The sequence below is a fragment of the Corella eumyota genome, chromosome 1, assembly GCF_963082875.1.
Source record: "Corella eumyota chromosome 1, kaCorEumy4.1, whole genome shotgun sequence".
NCBI classification, from domain to species: domain Eukaryota; kingdom Metazoa; phylum Chordata; class Ascidiacea; order Phlebobranchia; family Corellidae; genus Corella; species Corella eumyota.
Window position 1 is genome coordinate 4,955,824 of NC_137490.1, and position 18,067 is coordinate 4,973,890.

The 18,067-nt window shown below is 30.4% G+C and overlaps 4 protein-coding genes across 4 annotated transcripts; 2 read left to right on the forward strand and 2 right to left on the reverse strand.

Moving 5' to 3' along the window:
• Positions 1-1,603: 1,603 nt before the first annotated feature.
• On the forward strand, positions 1,604-3,153 carry LOC145744905 (cytochrome P450 2B15-like). Its single transcript, XM_082562912.1, has one exon. It carries the CDS (start codon positions 1,604-1,606, stop codon positions 3,086-3,088), a length of 1,485 nt encoding a protein of 494 aa, XP_082419038.1. The 3' UTR covers positions 3,089-3,153.
• A 288-nt stretch (positions 3,154-3,441) lies between these two features.
• On the reverse strand, positions 3,442-7,744 carry LOC145740756 (alpha-L-fucosidase-like). The gene is made up of 9 exons (XM_082558595.1): positions 7,603-7,744; positions 6,816-6,958; positions 6,449-6,625; positions 6,112-6,259; positions 5,315-5,561; positions 4,876-5,076; positions 4,522-4,608; positions 4,217-4,434; positions 3,442-4,137 (listed from the first exon to the last, which is right to left on the reverse strand). Exons 1-9 carry the CDS (start codon positions 7,686-7,688, stop codon positions 3,861-3,863), a joined length of 1,584 nt encoding a protein of 527 aa, XP_082414721.1. The 5' UTR covers positions 7,689-7,744; the 3' UTR covers positions 3,442-3,860.
• Positions 7,745-9,533: 1,789 nt separating this feature from the next.
• LOC145752255 (cytochrome P450 2U1-like) lies at positions 9,534-11,612 on the forward strand. The gene has a single exon (XM_082568513.1). The coding sequence runs from the start codon at positions 9,544-9,546 to the stop codon at positions 11,023-11,025; it is 1,482 nt and encodes a 493-aa protein (XP_082424639.1). The 5' UTR covers positions 9,534-9,543; the 3' UTR covers positions 11,026-11,612.
• A 328-nt stretch (positions 11,613-11,940) lies between these two features.
• LOC145764031 (DNA replication licensing factor mcm2-like) lies at positions 11,941-17,680 on the reverse strand. The gene is made up of 18 exons (XM_082575598.1): positions 17,548-17,680; positions 17,164-17,354; positions 16,924-17,093; positions 16,724-16,806; positions 16,340-16,514; positions 15,954-16,173; positions 15,646-15,812; positions 15,083-15,258; positions 14,555-14,746; positions 14,234-14,341; positions 13,822-14,058; positions 13,638-13,727; positions 13,388-13,522; positions 13,071-13,205; positions 12,859-12,933; positions 12,547-12,768; positions 12,316-12,474; positions 11,941-12,182 (listed from the first exon to the last, which is right to left on the reverse strand). Exons 1-18 carry the CDS (start codon positions 17,551-17,553, stop codon positions 12,072-12,074), a joined length of 2,652 nt encoding a protein of 883 aa, XP_082431724.1. The 5' UTR covers positions 17,554-17,680; the 3' UTR covers positions 11,941-12,071.
• Positions 17,681-18,067: the final 387 nt, after the last annotated feature.

Genomic DNA, 18,067 nt, shown 5'->3' on the forward strand with positions numbered 1-18,067 from the left:
CATGTTCTAGCAACTAAAGTATAATGAACATTGTTTAGTATTTGCTGATGTTAGCTTATCGTATTATTTTGTTATTGTGTGTTAGTTATGCTTGTGATAACACTATCATATTGTTCAAATACAAAGCAAAAGTACAACAAAATATTTAAAAGACGAAACATTTCATAACCTATTTATGGCGCTATTTTATTCAATTAACTATTGTATTATAATAAAAGTGTCATAACTTCTTAAATACTTAATTTTTTTTAAATATAAATTAAAATGTGTTATTAAAATTTGCATTATTTTCAAAAACTTGATTATTCTTGATTAAGATACCTTTTGTTAAGATTTTTGCCTAACTTTTAGTGAAGTCACGTAACCTGTTAATGTTCAATACCAAAACTTGTGCAATCTTTTATTTACTTTAGACATACCACGTTGTTAATTTCGAAGAGCTTTTTATAATGATTACGCGTATGTGTAAGAAGACCAAGGTTATAGGTTTAATGACCGTAATGACACCGTGTTTTAACTAAAATCCTGTGTCATGAAAAATCTTGTTTTTAAAGACTATTTTTATATGTCACGCCATTACATTTATATGTTACTTACATCAATGAAAACTGAAAACTTATATGTGTTAAAGTTCATAGGATCGTAACTTATTTACATCATGTCTATAAATAGTCTGATATTTACACACATGATCATGTTATATGACTAGAAAATACTCGTAAGTCGTACGAACCATAACGTAACTATGTTGACGTCGCTACACTAGGCGAAAGTTCACAGTAAGTAAATTAGCTTTTGCTACTTCAAAAAAATATTTAAAAAAGGGGCTATTAAGGCCACTGTCATTTTAACAAAACAATAATTTTTTAATTTAAAATTTTTTTGAAAAATTTTTGTATACAAATGTAACTGACCAAAAAAAGTCACTTGACCCGTCAATACCCAACTTTTTTAAACAAATTTTTTTTACTAGATATTTTGAGCAAATTTTTATCTTGAATATAAATATGACCAATGTGCGTTTAATAAAAAAAAGTTAATCGAATTTTTGCAATCTCGTACTTTTTTATTAAAATTGTCGTGACTTTTACAAATATTAATAATATCCTTAAATTTTAAGTTGTATAACGTTATTCAGGCATTTGTCATTTTAACAAAACACTAATTTTTCAATTTAAAATTTTTAAATTTGTTTGAAATTTTTGATTTTCGATGTCATTGGTGAGAAAAGACTTAAAAACGATCGGAAGTATGACTATAACATAATTTGTTGACGTTGCTACATTAGGCGAAAGTTCATGAAATATTTTTATTTGGAATGACGCAGTAGAAAAATTATCTATAAAAGCAAACGACCTTATGCCAAAATACTGTATGGAACATGAGACATGTATGTATTATCTAACTTTATGAAAAAAGTAAATTTTAACAAAAACTATTAGGCTAAGCTTTGAGCGTAAGGCTAGTTGTATAGCAATAGTATAACAGGACTTCGTGAAGTATCAGAAACAGTTTTATTGTTTTATTAATTAAAAGGTTATTTGGAAAGACTTAAAATCTAAAGTGGTCTTTGATTGTTTGTTTTTAGATTGTAATAAGTAAAATGTACACAATGCTGGCCTACTTTTTGTCTGCTTTACTCGGCTTTTTACTATATGTGACCTTCAAGACTTCTAAGCAAAAAAATGCCCCACCAGGCCCGACCGGTTATCCAATCTTGGGAAGTTTTTTAAGGCACATGACTCCAGTAATGTTTGATAGAATACCAGTACTTGCAAAAAAATATGGCAACATATACCAAGTTAATATTTTTAATTTGAATTTTGTTTTTCTTTCTGGATATGACTTGATTAAAGATGTTTTTCGAGACCGGGGAACTCGATTTTCCGATAGATATTTTGGTGGTTTACAAGAAGTTGCTAAAAAAGGCTTAAACGCCGCCGGCATAGTTTCCACGCCTTATGGGCCAAAGTGGGCGGCACATAGAAAATTATTTCACACAACCCTCAAAAAGTTGGGTTTAAATAAAAAAGGTTTAGAAAACAACATTGAAAATGAACTTCCATATATTGAAGAAGTCATGCAAGGCTTTTGTGATAAAAAATTATTGATAAACCCTGCCCAAGTTCTCGACTTTGCTTCTCTAAATATTATCTCAGTAATAAGCATGGGAAATCGCTATGATTACAATAATAAAAAATTTAAAAAACTAATAAAGTTGAATCACTCAGTATTTAGTTCAATTGGTACCCCAGACAAAGCACTTGCATTTTATGTTCTTTGGCCAGGCCTAGGTAAAATCTGGCGTTCAAGAAAAGTCAATGTTCTACAAACTGCATTTCAACAATTTTATGACTTTTTTGAAAAAGAAATTGAAAACCACAAGTTAAACTTGGACAAAAATGCACCAAAAGATTTTATAGATCATTACTTAATCGAAATGCAAGCAGACTCTAGTAATACTTTTACACCTGATGACTTAAAAGTGTCGTTGGTCGATTTTTTTCAAGCGGGCACTGAGACGTCAGCAACTACTTTACGATGGGCTATACTTTACATGGTAAACTACCCAGATATCCAAAATAAATGTCGTCAGGAGATAAATACAGTTATTGGAAACAAAAATGTGACTTACGGTGATCGAATAAAACTCCCATTTTGCGATGCAACTATTTTAGAGGTTCAAAGAAAAGCAACAATAGCTCCTATCGGAATTGCTCATAAACCTCTACAAGACGAAACTATCGCAGGTTACAATATATCTAAAAACACGATGATTTTTCCATGGTATCCATCGGTTCATAACTCACCCGAACATTGGCAAAACCCAGAAGAGTTAGATCCCAACAATTTTTTGGATGAAGATGGAAAAGTTAGTAACAGGGAGGCATTTTTTCCATATGGAGGAGGCAGACGAATATGTTTAGGAATGGAAATTGCAAAAATAGAGTTGTTTGTGTTTTTTGTCGGGATTCTCCAGAAATTCAAGTTTTCCTTACCTGAAGGAGTTTCAAAGCTGAGTGAGAAACCATTATTCGGTGTTACTTGTCCACCAGAAAACTACGAAGTTGTTATTGAAAATGTTTAAAAACATTTAACTAATAATTATGTATAGGCTTAGTATATCAACAAGTTATATTATCAAATTCTCATTTAACATACCGATGTATTTTTTCTTTCTGTGAATTGGTTAGAATAACTACATATTTATCAGATTACGCATTTATGTACATTTCAATCGACGTTATAATTAAATCTGTCTAAATATCTACTTCTAACCCTTTTTTTAATTTTATCTTGCAAAATAATTATTTTTATAGCAATAACTTATTGCATTTACCCTTTTTATAGTGCTAGCATTACTTAGCAACATAACAATTTTTTGTAAATTTTTTTTTGTATACCTTGTTAGAAAAATTATAAATTAAAAAATGAAATTTGTTTAAAAAAACTTTTTTTTTTTAAATTGAAATTGTTAATTTTTTCTGCATTGTTTATTATAGGAACTCGAATATATATTGTATTTACTGCTTTAATTACATTTATCTTATCAATAATTTCATATGTATATATTGCACAAATAATAAAATGCTTTAATGATCTGTAAGAAACTGCAATACATTTGATTACATCTATTTATATGAAATTCTGCGATTTTTAAAAATATATCAAACATTTACTTGAACTTTAGCATAATTGCATAACAAAACAAACTTGAAATAATAACATGATTGATCTATTATTATTCAGCAATCAAAAGCCAGATATATTTATTTACAAATCAGTAATAATTTCTTATTAGGTATGATAAACTAACAATCATGATTAAGTCGACCAACAAAGTTAGTTTCACTTTAAACTTATTCAAAACCTGTAAGGGCAAGGGTCCACACAAGAGTGTGTGGCAACTTTGAAATAGGCACAATTGGCATTTCCACAGCAATGCCTTTAGGTAAAATACTAGCCCAACTCAACTCACCAAACTCTTCCAAACCTACCATCTTCACACTTGATGTGGATGTTGAATTTGTCGGTTCATTAAGTAGCAATATATTGGATTCTGGCCAATCAGTAACATACACAAATACAGTGGTAGATTCGAATGCAGGGAATTCACGATTTTCATTTAGAAGTGTCCTGCATTAAAACACATTATAATAAATGGGATTACGTAAACCATAAAATTTTATTTACAAAAAAATGTTGTTACACTTACACTTTGCTATCATTAACATGCAATCGTTTTTGCCTTATATTCCAATTAGCTCTTAGATTTTTGGTCAGGCGTTGGGCTTCATCAAACGCAGTTTTGCTGGTTTGTTGTGAATACCAACAACCAGTAGTGGATGGATCTTTCTGTACACGCCAAGGTGTGGTGCCATAAATTGCATACCCATTAACAGCCATCCATTTTCCCATTTCTTGCAATCTTTCCTAATAGTAAAAAGATATTAAATTTTTAGTCATTAATAAATTTTTTAATAGTAATAATTTTATATTTTAAAAAGTTTAAATATATACCTGTAGTATTGGGTTGATGACACCTGCTTTGGTTGGGCCAACATTCATCAGCATATTTCCACCACAACTTACGGTTTCAACAAACGTCTAAAAATACAATAATTTAACTTTTACGTAATATTGTTTAATTGAAATTTTTTATTATAATGCATTTTAAAACATGCTAAGATAACAATTTGAAAATAAAGTAAAATTAATTTGAAAACAAAAAGTTAGAATGGGAGATTTTATGAAACAAAAATATTAGTTATGTTATATATATATATATTTATGTAACTATAGTTAAACACATAGGAAAGTTCACAAAAAATAAAACTTTGAAGTGGACGAAATTATACAAATTAATTATCTTACCACTAGCATCTCTTTGGTTGTTAAAAACTGCGATATATCAGTGTCTCTTCTCCAACTCCATGACAACTTGTTTAAGGTCATTGCATTCTCCCATTTATAACTTGGGGCAAATCCAGGATTATAGCGATCGTTGCATGTGAAGTACCCGCCATGTTTGCATGGGGTATTTTTGCCCCAGCGATCGTTTGTTACCACTATATCCTTTAAATAAAATAATGAAAGTAAAATAATGAATGTAACAAATATAACAAAAAATACAATTAAAAAAGGTATGGTATGAAATAAATATACAATTGAGTTTAAAAATGATTAAATAGCAGTATAAATATTGACAAACTTATCAGGGCAAATTAAGTTGCTAATCAGTTACTTATTTTAATGTACTTAAAAATATGTTAATGTTTTACGTAAAGCAATTTCAATTAACAACCCAATTTACCTTGACTGGGCTTTCATTGTATAACCAAGCCAGAAAGATTGTACTATTCCAATACCAACTCTCTGCTTCCCACTGGCCATCTGACCATAATAATTCTGGCTCATAAGTATTTACAATTTCATATAATTCAGGTAATGTTTTTTGCATGACAAACTTGTTGGTCTGAAAGTTGTTGGCTTTATCTTGAAGATATAACGAGTTGTACCATTCGTACAGGGAATGATATAGGCCAAAATGTAAATCAGATCTAAAGTAATAACGTAAATTAATGTATGTAACAACATAAAATTAAAAAAAATAGTGTTGTTATAGTATTTTAGAGCCCAAACTAGTTACAAAAAAACCTGTGATTTAAAAACATGTGGTGTAGTGGTAAAAACACTTGCTACACCACCACGAGGTCGTGGGTTCAATCCCCACTGATCTCATGCTGTAGAATCCTTAAGTAAGGCGCTATAAACAGCATCAACTCCTGCTGAGCCAGCACTTAATCAGCAGCATATTTACTGGGCAGTTATAGTCTATCTTAAAAAATGCCACAGGTCACTCGAGACTGGGTCGGGGTAACGGATGTTACTCTATGTCTAAGTCGCGCATTCGACTTTTCCATATCGACGATAAAGATATATATATCTTTATCGACGATAAAGATATATATATCTTTTTTTGCTGTTGCTGTTATATATATATATATACAAACAAAAAATTCAATTGTTAATATTCATTCATTGGATTTTAAATGTGTGATACAATTCTGTAAAGTTAAAAAAATCAAGCATATGCTGTCTTAAACTTACTCGTTTTTAATAGCTTTGGCAAAATCACCAACTAAATCTCTGTGTGGACCAACAGCCATTGAATTCCAGTTCCATGAATGGTTTGTAGGCCAGTTACAAAATCCTTCGTGGTGTTTTGACGTTAACACTGCATACCTTGCCCCAGAAGCTTTTAAATAAAATATGATAACTTAAAAGAAATATTATCAAATTTAGATTATTATTAAATAACGACAGCAAGGAATATATATATACTTATAAACTTTTAAAGTTAGACAGAGAATAAAAAATATTTAATAAAGTCTAAAATTAAAAATAAAATAGGCCTTCACTAAAAATAGGTTATAGCCATTCATACATTTAAACAAATCGGCCCATTCTTTGGGTTCATAAAACTCAGCGGTAAAGTCCTTTGCAAAGTCGGCATAACTAAAATGTGGTTTGTAATTTTTTGCCATAAATTCCGCCCATGCTGGCGAACCACTTGTCTTCCAGTAATACCAACCCCAAGCTGGACTCTGACCAAAACTTGGTACTAAATTTAACAAAATTTTATTTAATTGGAGCAGTTTGAACATTTTAGTTTTTTATTATATTTAAATTTTTTTTATCGATAAAAATAAAACTTTATATACAACTTTATATTATATATATATATATGCATTTTTATTGCGGGAGCCTACAAAGAAAGTTACATTAAAAATTCAAATGTTTTTGTTCCAAACCTGAAAAAACTCCCCAATGAATAAAAATTCCTAGTTTGCTAAAATCATACCACCCTGGCAATGGCCTGGAATCCAAGGATGCCCAAGTTGCATTATAAACAACATTTTCTCTTGAAGGTTTTTTCTCATCTTTTATGTTTTCTCTAAAACACATAAAATAGTCAATTTATTAATAAAATAATAATTTACCAAATCAGGCACATGAACTTTTTTTTTTTTTTTTTTTTTTTGTATATATCTTTATCCTCGATGTGGGAAAGTCGAATGCGCGACTTAAACATAGAGTAACATCAGTTACTCCGACCCAGTCTCGAGTTGCCTGTAGCAGTTTGGAATATTATAGAGACTATAATTGCCTGGTAATTATGCTGCTGATTAAGTGCTGGCTCAGCAGGAGTTCATACCGTTTATAGCGCCTTACTCAAGTGCGCTACAGCATGAGATCAGTGGGGATTGAACCCACGACCCCATGTGTGGTGTAGCAAGTGTTCTTACCACTACACCACGCTGCCGGTTCTAACTTGCTGACTTGCAGGCTTTGTTATAAAATATGCTTTAACTTATTAACAGATATATATCTTATTATAACTTACTTATCGATTTAAATCATTAGTAATAATTAAAAAGAAACTCTAAGTTTTATATGGTCATTTCAACTTTAAAAATTACAATTAAAATTAACAGCAAAAATTGTAACTTAAACAAATTGGACATAAATCTATTTTTTTAATTCAAATTTGAAATAAACTGTTATGTAACAGCAAAATAACATTTTAAAATAGTTTACCTATGTAGACTTGGTTTGTCCAGCACCAGTGAAGATGTTAAACTTGCCAAACAACACAAAAACACCAAATACAAAAAAGCATTCATTTTTGAATGTTTTTTATTAAATTTTATACCCAAATCTAAAAATTTTATTATCTAATTATTTAATAACAATAAACTAACCCACAGCAAAACAAAAACTTACAATTTTTAATACAAAATGTGAATAAGAGCAGTTTAGATTGCATTGCCTCTTTTGTAAACAGAAACGGTATTACAGTTTCGCAACAAAGCAATATCAATCACGTGACCAACTAAAGATCAGCAAAACAACTATCATACGGGGAATAACCTATAATTAGCATATCAACAATGGAGTCATTAAACCATTACTTTATCCTTAAATAATTTCGGATTACGACTAAAGGCCTGTTCACACGACAGGGTAACGTTGCGTTGCGTTATGTAACTTTACGAGTTCTAGGGAAAAGTATACCGCTTATGAAATCTTGCATAAACTTTGCTCCAGCAAAAATTTTCGAAATCGCACGTAACTTTCGCAAAATTTCGTGCGAGTGAAGGACACTTCATTTTAAAAGGTTGCGCAATCTTGCATTACGTTAAGTTGCGTTGCGTACGCCGTGTGAACGGGCCTTTAGTCGCAAATTTTACCCTTTCAAAGGATTTGCAAAACAAAATATATTGTTTAATAGTGGTTTGTTCAATTTGAAGTTGGAGGGTTTTTGCATAAATGACAATCCTAATATGCAGTAATATTGGGTAATACTTGAAAAAAGGCGATCAGCAATTATTCCGGAATCTACTCTCTTCGCTTCATATTTTTTAATTTAATGGCAATAATCCAATAAGTACACAACACGCGTAGCCTTTTTTAATAATAAATCCGGAAATTGCGACAGTTGCGTTGACATAACTTTTATTACATCATTCTATATACTAAAGTTTTCACGTTTTTGTCGTGTTTTTAAAAATGAATCGTTTTTTTAAAAAGACTTCGAAGCAAATTTACTAATAGAAGCCAGTTGATACTATGAGAAAAAGAAAGTATAACATAACATACGCTAAGCGAAAAAAAGTTAATCGTCGATAGATGAAAGCTGTTTAACCTTTAGGGCTTCAAGCTACTAATAATACATTATTGCAAAATTGCATAGCAGTAGGAAAATGTGACTACACCGTTTGGTTAAGTAACTTAAAACTGTAAAACATAAGATTAAAAAAGTAGTTTAACAAGTAGTGCCATTCAAAAAAGTTTAAAACAACTGAACTATTTTTACCCTTTCTTTAAAATTATAAAGTTTAAGCAAAATAAAATACAACGTAAGATCGAATTTGAGAATTTCAAGTAAATTAGATTGTTAACTATATAGTAGGCAATATAAAAATATCCGTGATACAGTTTTACTGTATAATAACCGATATAAAAATATCCGTGATACAGTTTTACTGTATAATAACTGATATAAAAATATCCGTGATATAGTTTAACTATATATTTACCGATATAAAAATATCCGTGATATAGTTTTACTATATAGTAGGCCATATAAAAATATCCGTGATATAGTTTTACTATATATTAACTGATATAAAAATATCCGTGATATAGTTTTACTATATAGTAGGCAATATAAAAATATCTGTGATATAGTACTGTTACGTAACAATAGACACAAAAATATCCGTGATAAAAAAATGTCCATCAATATCCGTGGATATCCGGGTTTTACCCACACCCCGTAATTTTAGCAAAAATATAGGTAAATATTTTTTTAAGGTAAAACCCCAAAATTGTTACCGTTTATGCTATCTTAGTTGTTTACCAACAAACAGTCTGAAAAAGATAGATGCAAGCAAGTGTTGACTATGAAATACATCTTTAACATTCATAATATCTGTTATTTTAATGTTTTTTAGTTTTCTGTTTTTAATTAATAAGATGTACACAATACTGGCATACTTTTTAACTGGTTTTGTTGGATATTTAGTGTATTTGACTTACAAGACTTCTAAGCAAAAAAATGCCCCACCTGGCCCAACTGGATATCCAATTTTGGGAAGTTTTGTGAAGCACATGACTCCAGTATTGTATGATAAAATACCAGTACTTGCAAAAAAATATGGCAACATATACCAAGTTAATATTTTTAATTTGAATTTTGTTTTTCTTTCTGGATATGACTTGATTAAAGATGTATATCGAGACAGAGGGGCTAGATTTTCCGATAGATATTTAGGTGGTTTACAAGAAGTTGCTAAAAAAGGCTTAAACGGTGGCATAGTTTTCGCACCCTATGGGCCAAAGTGGGCGGCACATAGAAAATTATTTCACACGGCCCTTAAAAAACTAGGTTTAAATAAAAGTGGTTTAGAAAACAACATTGAAAATGAACTTCCATATATTGAAGAAGTTATGCAAGGCTTTTGTGATCAAAAATTATTGATAAACCCTGCCCAAGTTCTCGACTTTGCTTCTCTAAATATTATCTCAGTAATAAGCATGGGAAATCGCTATGATTACAATAATGATAAATTCAACGAACTAATTCAATTAAATCACTCTGTATTCAAAGCATTTGGTTTCCATGATAGATTATCTGCATTGTATATTCTTTGGCCTGGTTTAGGTAAAATCTGGGTTTCATGGAAAGCCAAGATTCTGCAAACTGCGTATCAACATTTTTATGATTTTTTTGAAAAAGACATTGAAAACCACAAGCAAAACTTGGACAAAAATGCACCAAAAGATTTCATAGACCACTACCTAATCCAAATGAATACAGACTCCAGTAATACATTCACATATGTTGACTTAAAATTGTCTTTGATTGATTTTTTTCAAGCGGGCACTGAGACGACAGCAACTACTTTAAGATGGGCTATACTTTACATGGTAAACTACCCAGATATCCAAAATAAATGTCGTCAGGAGATAAATACAGTTATAGGAAATGGAAAGGTGACTTACAGTGATCGTATAAAACTTCCGTTTTGCGATGCAACTATTTTAGAAGTTCAAAGAAAATCGACAATAGCCCCTATAGGACTTGCTCATAAACCTCTACAAGATGAAACTATTGCAGGTTACAATATATCCAAAAACACAATAATATTTCCATGGTTTCCATCTGTACATAACTCACCCGAACATTGGCAAAACCCAGAAGAGTTTGATCCCAACAATTTTTTGGATGAAGATGGAAAAGTTGGGAACAGGGAGGCATTTTTTCCATATGGAGGAGGCAGACGAATATGTTTAGGAATGGAAATTGCAAAAATAGAGTTGTTTGTGTTTTTTGTCGGGATTCTCCAGAAATTCAAGTTTTCCTTACCTGAAGGAGTTTCAAAGCTGAGTGAGAAAAAGTTGATCGGTGTTACTTGTCCCCCAGAAAACTATGAAGTTGTTATTGAAAATGTGTAATAACATTAAAGTTGAACCGACAGCGTGGTGTAGTGGTAAGAACACTTGCTATACGACACATGAGGTCTTAGGTTCAATCCCCACTGATCTCATAGTGTAGCGCCCTCGAGTAAGGCGCTATAAATGTTATGAACTTCTGCTGAGCCCCCACTTAATCGGCTGTATAACTATTGGGTAATTATAATTTATAATATCCTAAACTGCCAAAGGCAACTCAAGATTGGGGGGTCGGAGTAACTGATGTTACTCTATGTTAAAGTCGCACATTCGACTTTTCCACATCGAGGATAAAGACATATATACAACAAAAAAAAATTGTATAGTCTTATCATACACACACTATTATATAATCAGGTTTTTATTTAATATTGCAGTACTATTTTATCTTTACTATTTTGCCAGAAATTTATACACAAACATATTATATCCTATGATGCTTAATTACCTCACTTAGCTTTTTTTATAGCACTAGTATTTCTTAGCAATAAAAGTATATTTTTTTATGAAAACCTCAAAAGAAGATTAACTAATTTAAAAGTATATTTGTACAAAAAATACCTTTGTTTGTAAAAATGAAATACATAATCTTTTTCTTGCCTTAATTAAATTCATCTTATTAATAATTTTAAATGTACAAAAAATATTATGCTTAAATAAACTGTATATTATATAAATAATTTTTTTTTGTAAATGAAGTTATGCAATTTCAACAGATATAAACAAAAATCTGTTTATTATAGTTAAATTCATGTTTGTATATTAAATGTTTTTTCTAAAACCGTTAAAATTTGAAAATTAAATTAAATGTTAATGGCATCCACAAATGCTTAAATCATTTTTTTACTATACCACAAGAGGTGATTTTTTTGAAATTTTTATTCAAAATATTAACATAATTTTACAAAAGATTAAGAAACTTATATACAGCAAAATGGCAGTACATTTAAAGAAAATAAACAAACACAATTTAAAGTTAACCAATTTAAAAGTGGCACCACATTTGTAAATCAACTTAACAAGGGTAGATAGATAATCCACTTCAAATTTTAAACTAATTGAGTAATAATTTTTTTCTTTTGATCGTAGGAAAATCGATTCGCTTTAAATAGTTCGCTTTGGTAAAACCCAGCAAGGTTATGAATACTGATTGCCCGTGCCTGCAAAACAAATTAACATAAGAGTATTAACTATTTTATGACATTAAAAATGTTACCTATAAATTGTTCTAAAAATAGACTTTCTAATAAAAACAATTCAGTTTAGTAAATTTAGGTCTAAACTGTTGTTTACCTTCTCAGTAAGTTCCTTTTCTTGAATTTGAGCATATTCTTCTTGTACATCACCGAATCTGTTGCGCTGAAATCTGGTTTGGTCTGCAACTAGTTGTTTTAATATAAACAACAGTAACTCATTGTTGTCTTTTTTGTAGTTCAAAAAGCGAGAAAAGGTCTACAATGAATGAAATAAGTTAAAAAAATCAAATAAAATTTAAAAAAATAAAAAGCAATTTAATAATTTTACCTTCTTCATGCTTCTCATGACGCTGAACTTTTGTGTTTCGACAAAACTCTCCAAAATTATTCGAATAGCTTGATTCACATCCTCACTGTTTACATGTGAACGTAAATGCATTCGAGCATTTGCCTCAGCTAGTCTGATCATTGATTCAATGTGACGCACTGTGATTGGTATGCTACCTGTAGCCATTGATTCTCTACGCAGATCTGAGTACATTTTGGCAACCTAACATTACAACAAAATGAGAAAGAACATAATTCATTGAAAATGACTTAAAGTTGGTATTATAAAAGCACTTTTTTGTACAAAATTTACCTTGTCTTGATCCATTTGGTGTAATTTAGGTTGTACTTTTTCTTTGGCATAAATGATATATTTTTTTAGTAAATCCTGCAAAAAGAAAAATAATAAAACATTAGTACAAAATAACAAGTACGTTTGTACACATTTTAATACACAAAAAAAAACAGCCTAATAAACAAAAAATCTTGAATAATATTATTAAATTATTTTCTACAAAAAGTTACCTGTGGTAGTTTAACAACATCAGTTGGGTTAAGCTCTGGGATTGGTTCGTTTTCCTCATCGGCGGCTGATGGATGATGTTTGCGATGACTTCGAACAACAAACCTCGCAAGCATTTCATCTTTCAATGGATCCACCTAATAAGAAAGATATATTTATTTCACGTAAAAACAATAAATAAAAGTAATAAAATAAAGAAAAACATTCCAACTTAAAAAATTAAATGCTTTTGAAAGCTAAATAAATCAGCTATTGGTATTTTAACATTGTTGTTTTTTATAAAAAATTTGAGTAAATTTTAAGATTTTTTGTCACTTACTGTATCTTTAACAACACACAGTACATCAAAACGTGAAAGAATTGGTTCGGATAGGTCGACATTATCAGCAAATGTAAGAGAAGGATCGTATCTTCCTCCAATTGGATTGGCTGCAGCAATCACAGAACATCGTGCCTTAATAACATTTAATCACTAATAAAACAACTACACAGAATTTTAAAAAATGTACAAAATCTTTATTTTTAATACTATACATTTATTTCTTTACAATCATAAGGGTAATACAAACCTGTAATGAAGTAATTATTCCAGCTTTTGAAATAGATATACTCTGTTGTTCCATAGCCTCGTGAATACTGGTTCGGTCTGCATCATTCATCTAACAATGCAATTACTTAATCAGGTTTTTTCTAACTTTTTTTTAAATATTTATATGGTGAAAAGGCAATATTTGTATGTTTAATTTAATCCACCTTGTCAAATTCATCAATCAGACAAACTCCTTTGTCCGCCAGCACCAAAGCTCCCGCTTCTAATGTCCACTCCCTCGTCACTGGATGGCGCTGCACATAAGCGGTCAGACCAACAGCAGAAGCACCTTGACCAGTTGTGAACACTGCCCTGTGTGCAGTTTTCTCAACATATTTTAAGAACTGTGACTTGGCTGTTCCAGGATCTCCGCATGCTAAGATGTTGATGTCACCACGCAACTAATAACATTAGTATAAATTAAAATTAATTTATAATTAAATGAAGTTGTAGGCTAAGGGTACTACAGAAAATTTGATATGCATAGTTATAAAAAAGTACCATAAAAAAATGTTTAGTCAACCTTTAAATGTGAAAAGTTTAATGGCTGTAAGCTTAAGATTTAGACTAATTTACCTTGTGTTTTCCACCAGGATTTTTTGATACTCCACCAAACATGGCAAGTGCGATAGCGTATTTGATATATTCATGTCCATAAATAGAAGGTGCAACACTTTGGATAATCTGAAAATAAATCGCATGTTCAAGAGTGTTGGGTTAAAGTATATATATATTACCAAAATACAAAAACAAATTTTTAAATAAATTGGTTTGTATAAAATAAATTTAGAGTAAGTTATAATTAAAAAAATTTCAAATAAGTTTACTATTAAAAATATAATGTTGTGTAGTATCACAAAACAATCTTTATCTAAATACGGAATAAAATCATCTTACTCTTTCCCCAATTCTTTCATCTTTAGACAACGCAACAACAGTTCTAACATCTTCATCAGATAACGCAGATACAGCTAACTTATCATCATGTTTTTCGATATAGTTGGCCATTATTACAGTAGAAAACACTGGAAATCCATTTTTAGTGTTAAGGGAACCGTCATAATTGTTGCTGTATATTCCAGTAATTTCCTGCAAAAAGAGATTACAACAATTTAAAGTTTAAACTAAAAATCAAAATTTGAATATAATTCTGTAAAAAATGTTTATGTAGGTTATTTTTGTGTTTATAACTACAACCAAATGACAACTGGTTAATATTTAACGTAAAACTTCGCTTAAAAATTTTACTCTTAAGCTAAACTATGCAAAATTAATTTTTAAGGTCAAATGTTCAAGTTCAATAGTGTTTTCATTATTGACATAAAACTTTACGGCATATTCTAAGTAATCTGCGCAATAATATTGTATTTTTTTAACTTTTTTTACATGTTTAATTAAAATATTATTTTTTATCATAATTCTTACGATTTCATCTCCAGGATGACAAGTATCAACAAGATCTGCCAACAGGATTGCATCCTTTGATCTTGGAAGTCTTCCAGCTGAGATCTTTCCCGGACTTTCTTGGATAGATATTCGCTGATAGTTTTGATAAACAGTTTGTTCCATGTTGATCTCAAAAGGACCGTAACTTTGACATTCTAAAAGAAAATTTATATATGTTTTTTTTGTATATATATATTTTTATCCTCGATCTGGGAAGGTCGAATGCGCGACTTAAACATAGAGTAACATCAGTTACTTTGACCCAGTCTTGAGTTGCCTGTGGCAGTTTGGGATTTTATAGATTATATAATTGTCCGGTAATTATGCTGCTGATTAAGTGCTAGCTCAGCAGGAGTTCATACCATTTATATATTACTCAAGATCGCTACAGCATGAAAGCAGTGGGGATTGAACCCACGACCTCATGTGTGGTGTAGCAAGTGTCCTTACCACTACACCACGCTGCCGGGTTATGTTATTAAAATCAAAGCCATAGAAAGAAATTTTAAGAAGTGTTAAACCTACTAGTTACATAAACCAACCTGGGCAAGCTCCTGGTCGAACTTCTTGGTTTTGGTTTTGAAAGTAAGGACCAAGTACGTAGTTACACTTCGGACAATCATATTTCACGTATCTCAACTGAGGTAAAATTGTTGTGCAACATGTTATTACACCGGAGGTTCGAATCAATTGATTTAAATGAAGTTGCCTAAGGAAAATATTTAAAATTATTTCACAAAACAGTTTTAAAAAAATATAGTACCCGTAAAAACAACTTTAACAACTTTTACAAGTAACTTCAACCATAAGTTGTTATATTTTCTACATGATTTTTGAGCATGAAAATTACCTTAATGATCTTATATCTTCAATCAATGGTAACTCAGATATTCTAACATGAATTTCTTTAGCAATATTTTCGTATTTTGGGTACATGGATAAAACAACTCCTTTGGCTGCCTCGTCAAATATTTCTAACATTTCTAGAGGTGCTTCTGGTAAGAAAAAAGCTAATACTTCTTGGGAACTTGCCAAAAGGTTGTAATCCACTATTAAACTTTCTTTGTTGTCTGTAATTAATTTTTTAATTTTTAATACATAATAACATTTAATTTTAATACAGGCTCTATGATTCATTATGTTAATGCACCCAACATACAGTTTAAACACATATATAAGTATTTGGTAGGCTAAGTAATTCTCAAAAATATTGTTTAACTTTGACAATAAAATTACCTTCAACCATTTGTTTGATTTTTTCTTTAAAAATATTATTTCCTTTTGCGTCAACAGTGGTTCTCAGAAAGTTTTTGAAACGATTAAATATCTCCAATCGAGGTGCCTGCATTGCCACCCACTCTTTCACTGTGTGACCTTTTGTGTCTTCTAAGTTTTCTATACTTTCTATCATCTGTTTAAAAAACATATTTTTGTATTTTATTCTTAATTTCAAACGAAAAATAAAATGTTGCAATTTTTTGACAAAAATAAAAAAGAATTTGAGGTAAAAATTGCCTATGCATTTCAGGTTAATAAAAGATAGTAACAATAAAAATAAACCTAAATTTAATAAAGTTATGGTAATAATAATTGCAAACAAAACACAACTAATTAACTCACATCTTCATCCTCTCCTCCCTCTGCTGCTCTTTCTTGCATCCTTCTTCTTCTAGAAGGTCTCTCACCATCTTCATCATCACTTTCTAAAAAAAAATATTTATTTATATATATATAATAGCTTTTAAAATAAAATTTCGAAAAACCATTTTTTATAACTAAATACAACAAAAAAAGTTAAAATTAAACAGCACAGCACTAACCATATAACAGCCCAGGTCTCATTCTTCCTTGCCCAAGAGCTTCTTCCTGATCTCGCTTTCTCAACATCCGATCCACCTCTGCACGTGCTGATGGGGATAAAGCTTCGTACTCCTCATCATCGAGTGCATTTGCATCATAAACATCCAGCTGTGGGATCGGCCGGTAATCCCTGTTTGATAAAAATTTGGTATAAACAATATCGTTAAATTATTTTTTTTATTTTCAGATAAATGCTTTACCTTTCCAGTCGATCTCCGAACAGCTCTTCCCCATTTTCATCTTCCTCTTCTACTCCTCCCATGTTTCCTAAAAGAGCATCAGCCTCACTTTCATCTTGGAACGGGGGAAGATCATCATCGTCTCTTCCAGGACTGGATGCAAATGGAGCTCGATTGCTTGGACTAGTGGGTTCGCGACCAATGTCACTGTCCTAAAATTAAAAACATGAAAAAAATAATGCCCCATTATACTGACTAATAAATTTTGGTATTTTCCCTAAAAAAAAGAAAATTAAACTGACAGCCAACTTGAATACCACGAAATTAAATACACATTAAACATGCTTAAAAATATTTTATTTCTATAACTTGCGCGATTGACTGCTTGAAGTAAATACAACTTACGTCCATTTTTATGGTTTCTCTTTTTCTGTAGTTTTATAAAGTTGACAAATTCTTGGCAAATCGTTTGTTGTTTATATACCCTATAACTTTAGGTTAATCACAACTGCTCTATTATGTATCCCTTTTATTTTTATAAATAACTTTGACGTAAAAATACACGTTAAAACCAAAGAAAAACGTGAACAAAAAGTTAAGTATGCTTCGCGCGAAAACGATAAGCATGAGTGCTTTTCGCGCCAAAGGCAAAAATAGTTATCCTCGCTTCAGTTTTTTTTTGGTTTTAACTTGCATAAATAAAAATAAATGCTATACTAACTATTTTAACCAACAAAAATGCATAATTCGCTTTATAGTTTTATTAATTAAATAATTTACAGATTGATTAAAACGGAATCACATTACACATAATTGCAGTGTTAAAATCACAATAATTTTTTTTTACTTTGATTTAAAAATTCACACGTTCTTTATTGGTCTTTGATTTAAAATTTATAACATTTAAAATTCGAGTAAAAATATA

What these genes read in the sequence shown, in the direction of transcription:
- LOC145744905 (XM_082562912.1), top strand. Translation starts at nt 1,604, where the DNA reads ATGTACACAATGCTGGCCTACTTTTTGTCTGCTTTACTCGGCTTTTTA.
- LOC145740756 (XM_082558595.1), bottom strand. Translation starts at nt 7,688, where the DNA reads ATGAATGCTTTTTTGTATTTGGTGTTTTTGTGTTGTTTGGCAAGTTTA. An exon ending in ATGGGCCGATTTGTTTAAAT is followed by an intron (nt 6,260 to 6,448) that starts GTATGAATGGCT and finishes TTTATTTAAAAG; the next exon opens with CTTCTGGGGCAAGGTATGCA. An exon ending in CATGTTAATGATAGCAAAGT is followed by an intron (nt 4,138 to 4,216) that starts GTAAGTGTAACA and finishes GTTTTAATGCAG; the next exon opens with GACACTTCTAAATGAAAATC.
- LOC145752255 (XM_082568513.1), top strand. Translation starts at nt 9,544, where the DNA reads ATGTACACAATACTGGCATACTTTTTAACTGGTTTTGTTGGATATTTA.
- LOC145764031 (XM_082575598.1), bottom strand. An exon ending in GTCATCCTGGAGATGAAATC is followed by an intron (nt 14,747 to 15,082) that starts GTAAGAATTATG and finishes CTCTTTTTGCAG; the next exon opens with GAAATTACTGGAATATACAG. An exon ending in GAATAATTACTTCATTACAG is followed by an intron (nt 13,523 to 13,637) that starts GTTTGTATTACC and finishes AATGTTATTAAG; the next exon opens with GCACGATGTTCTGTGATTGC.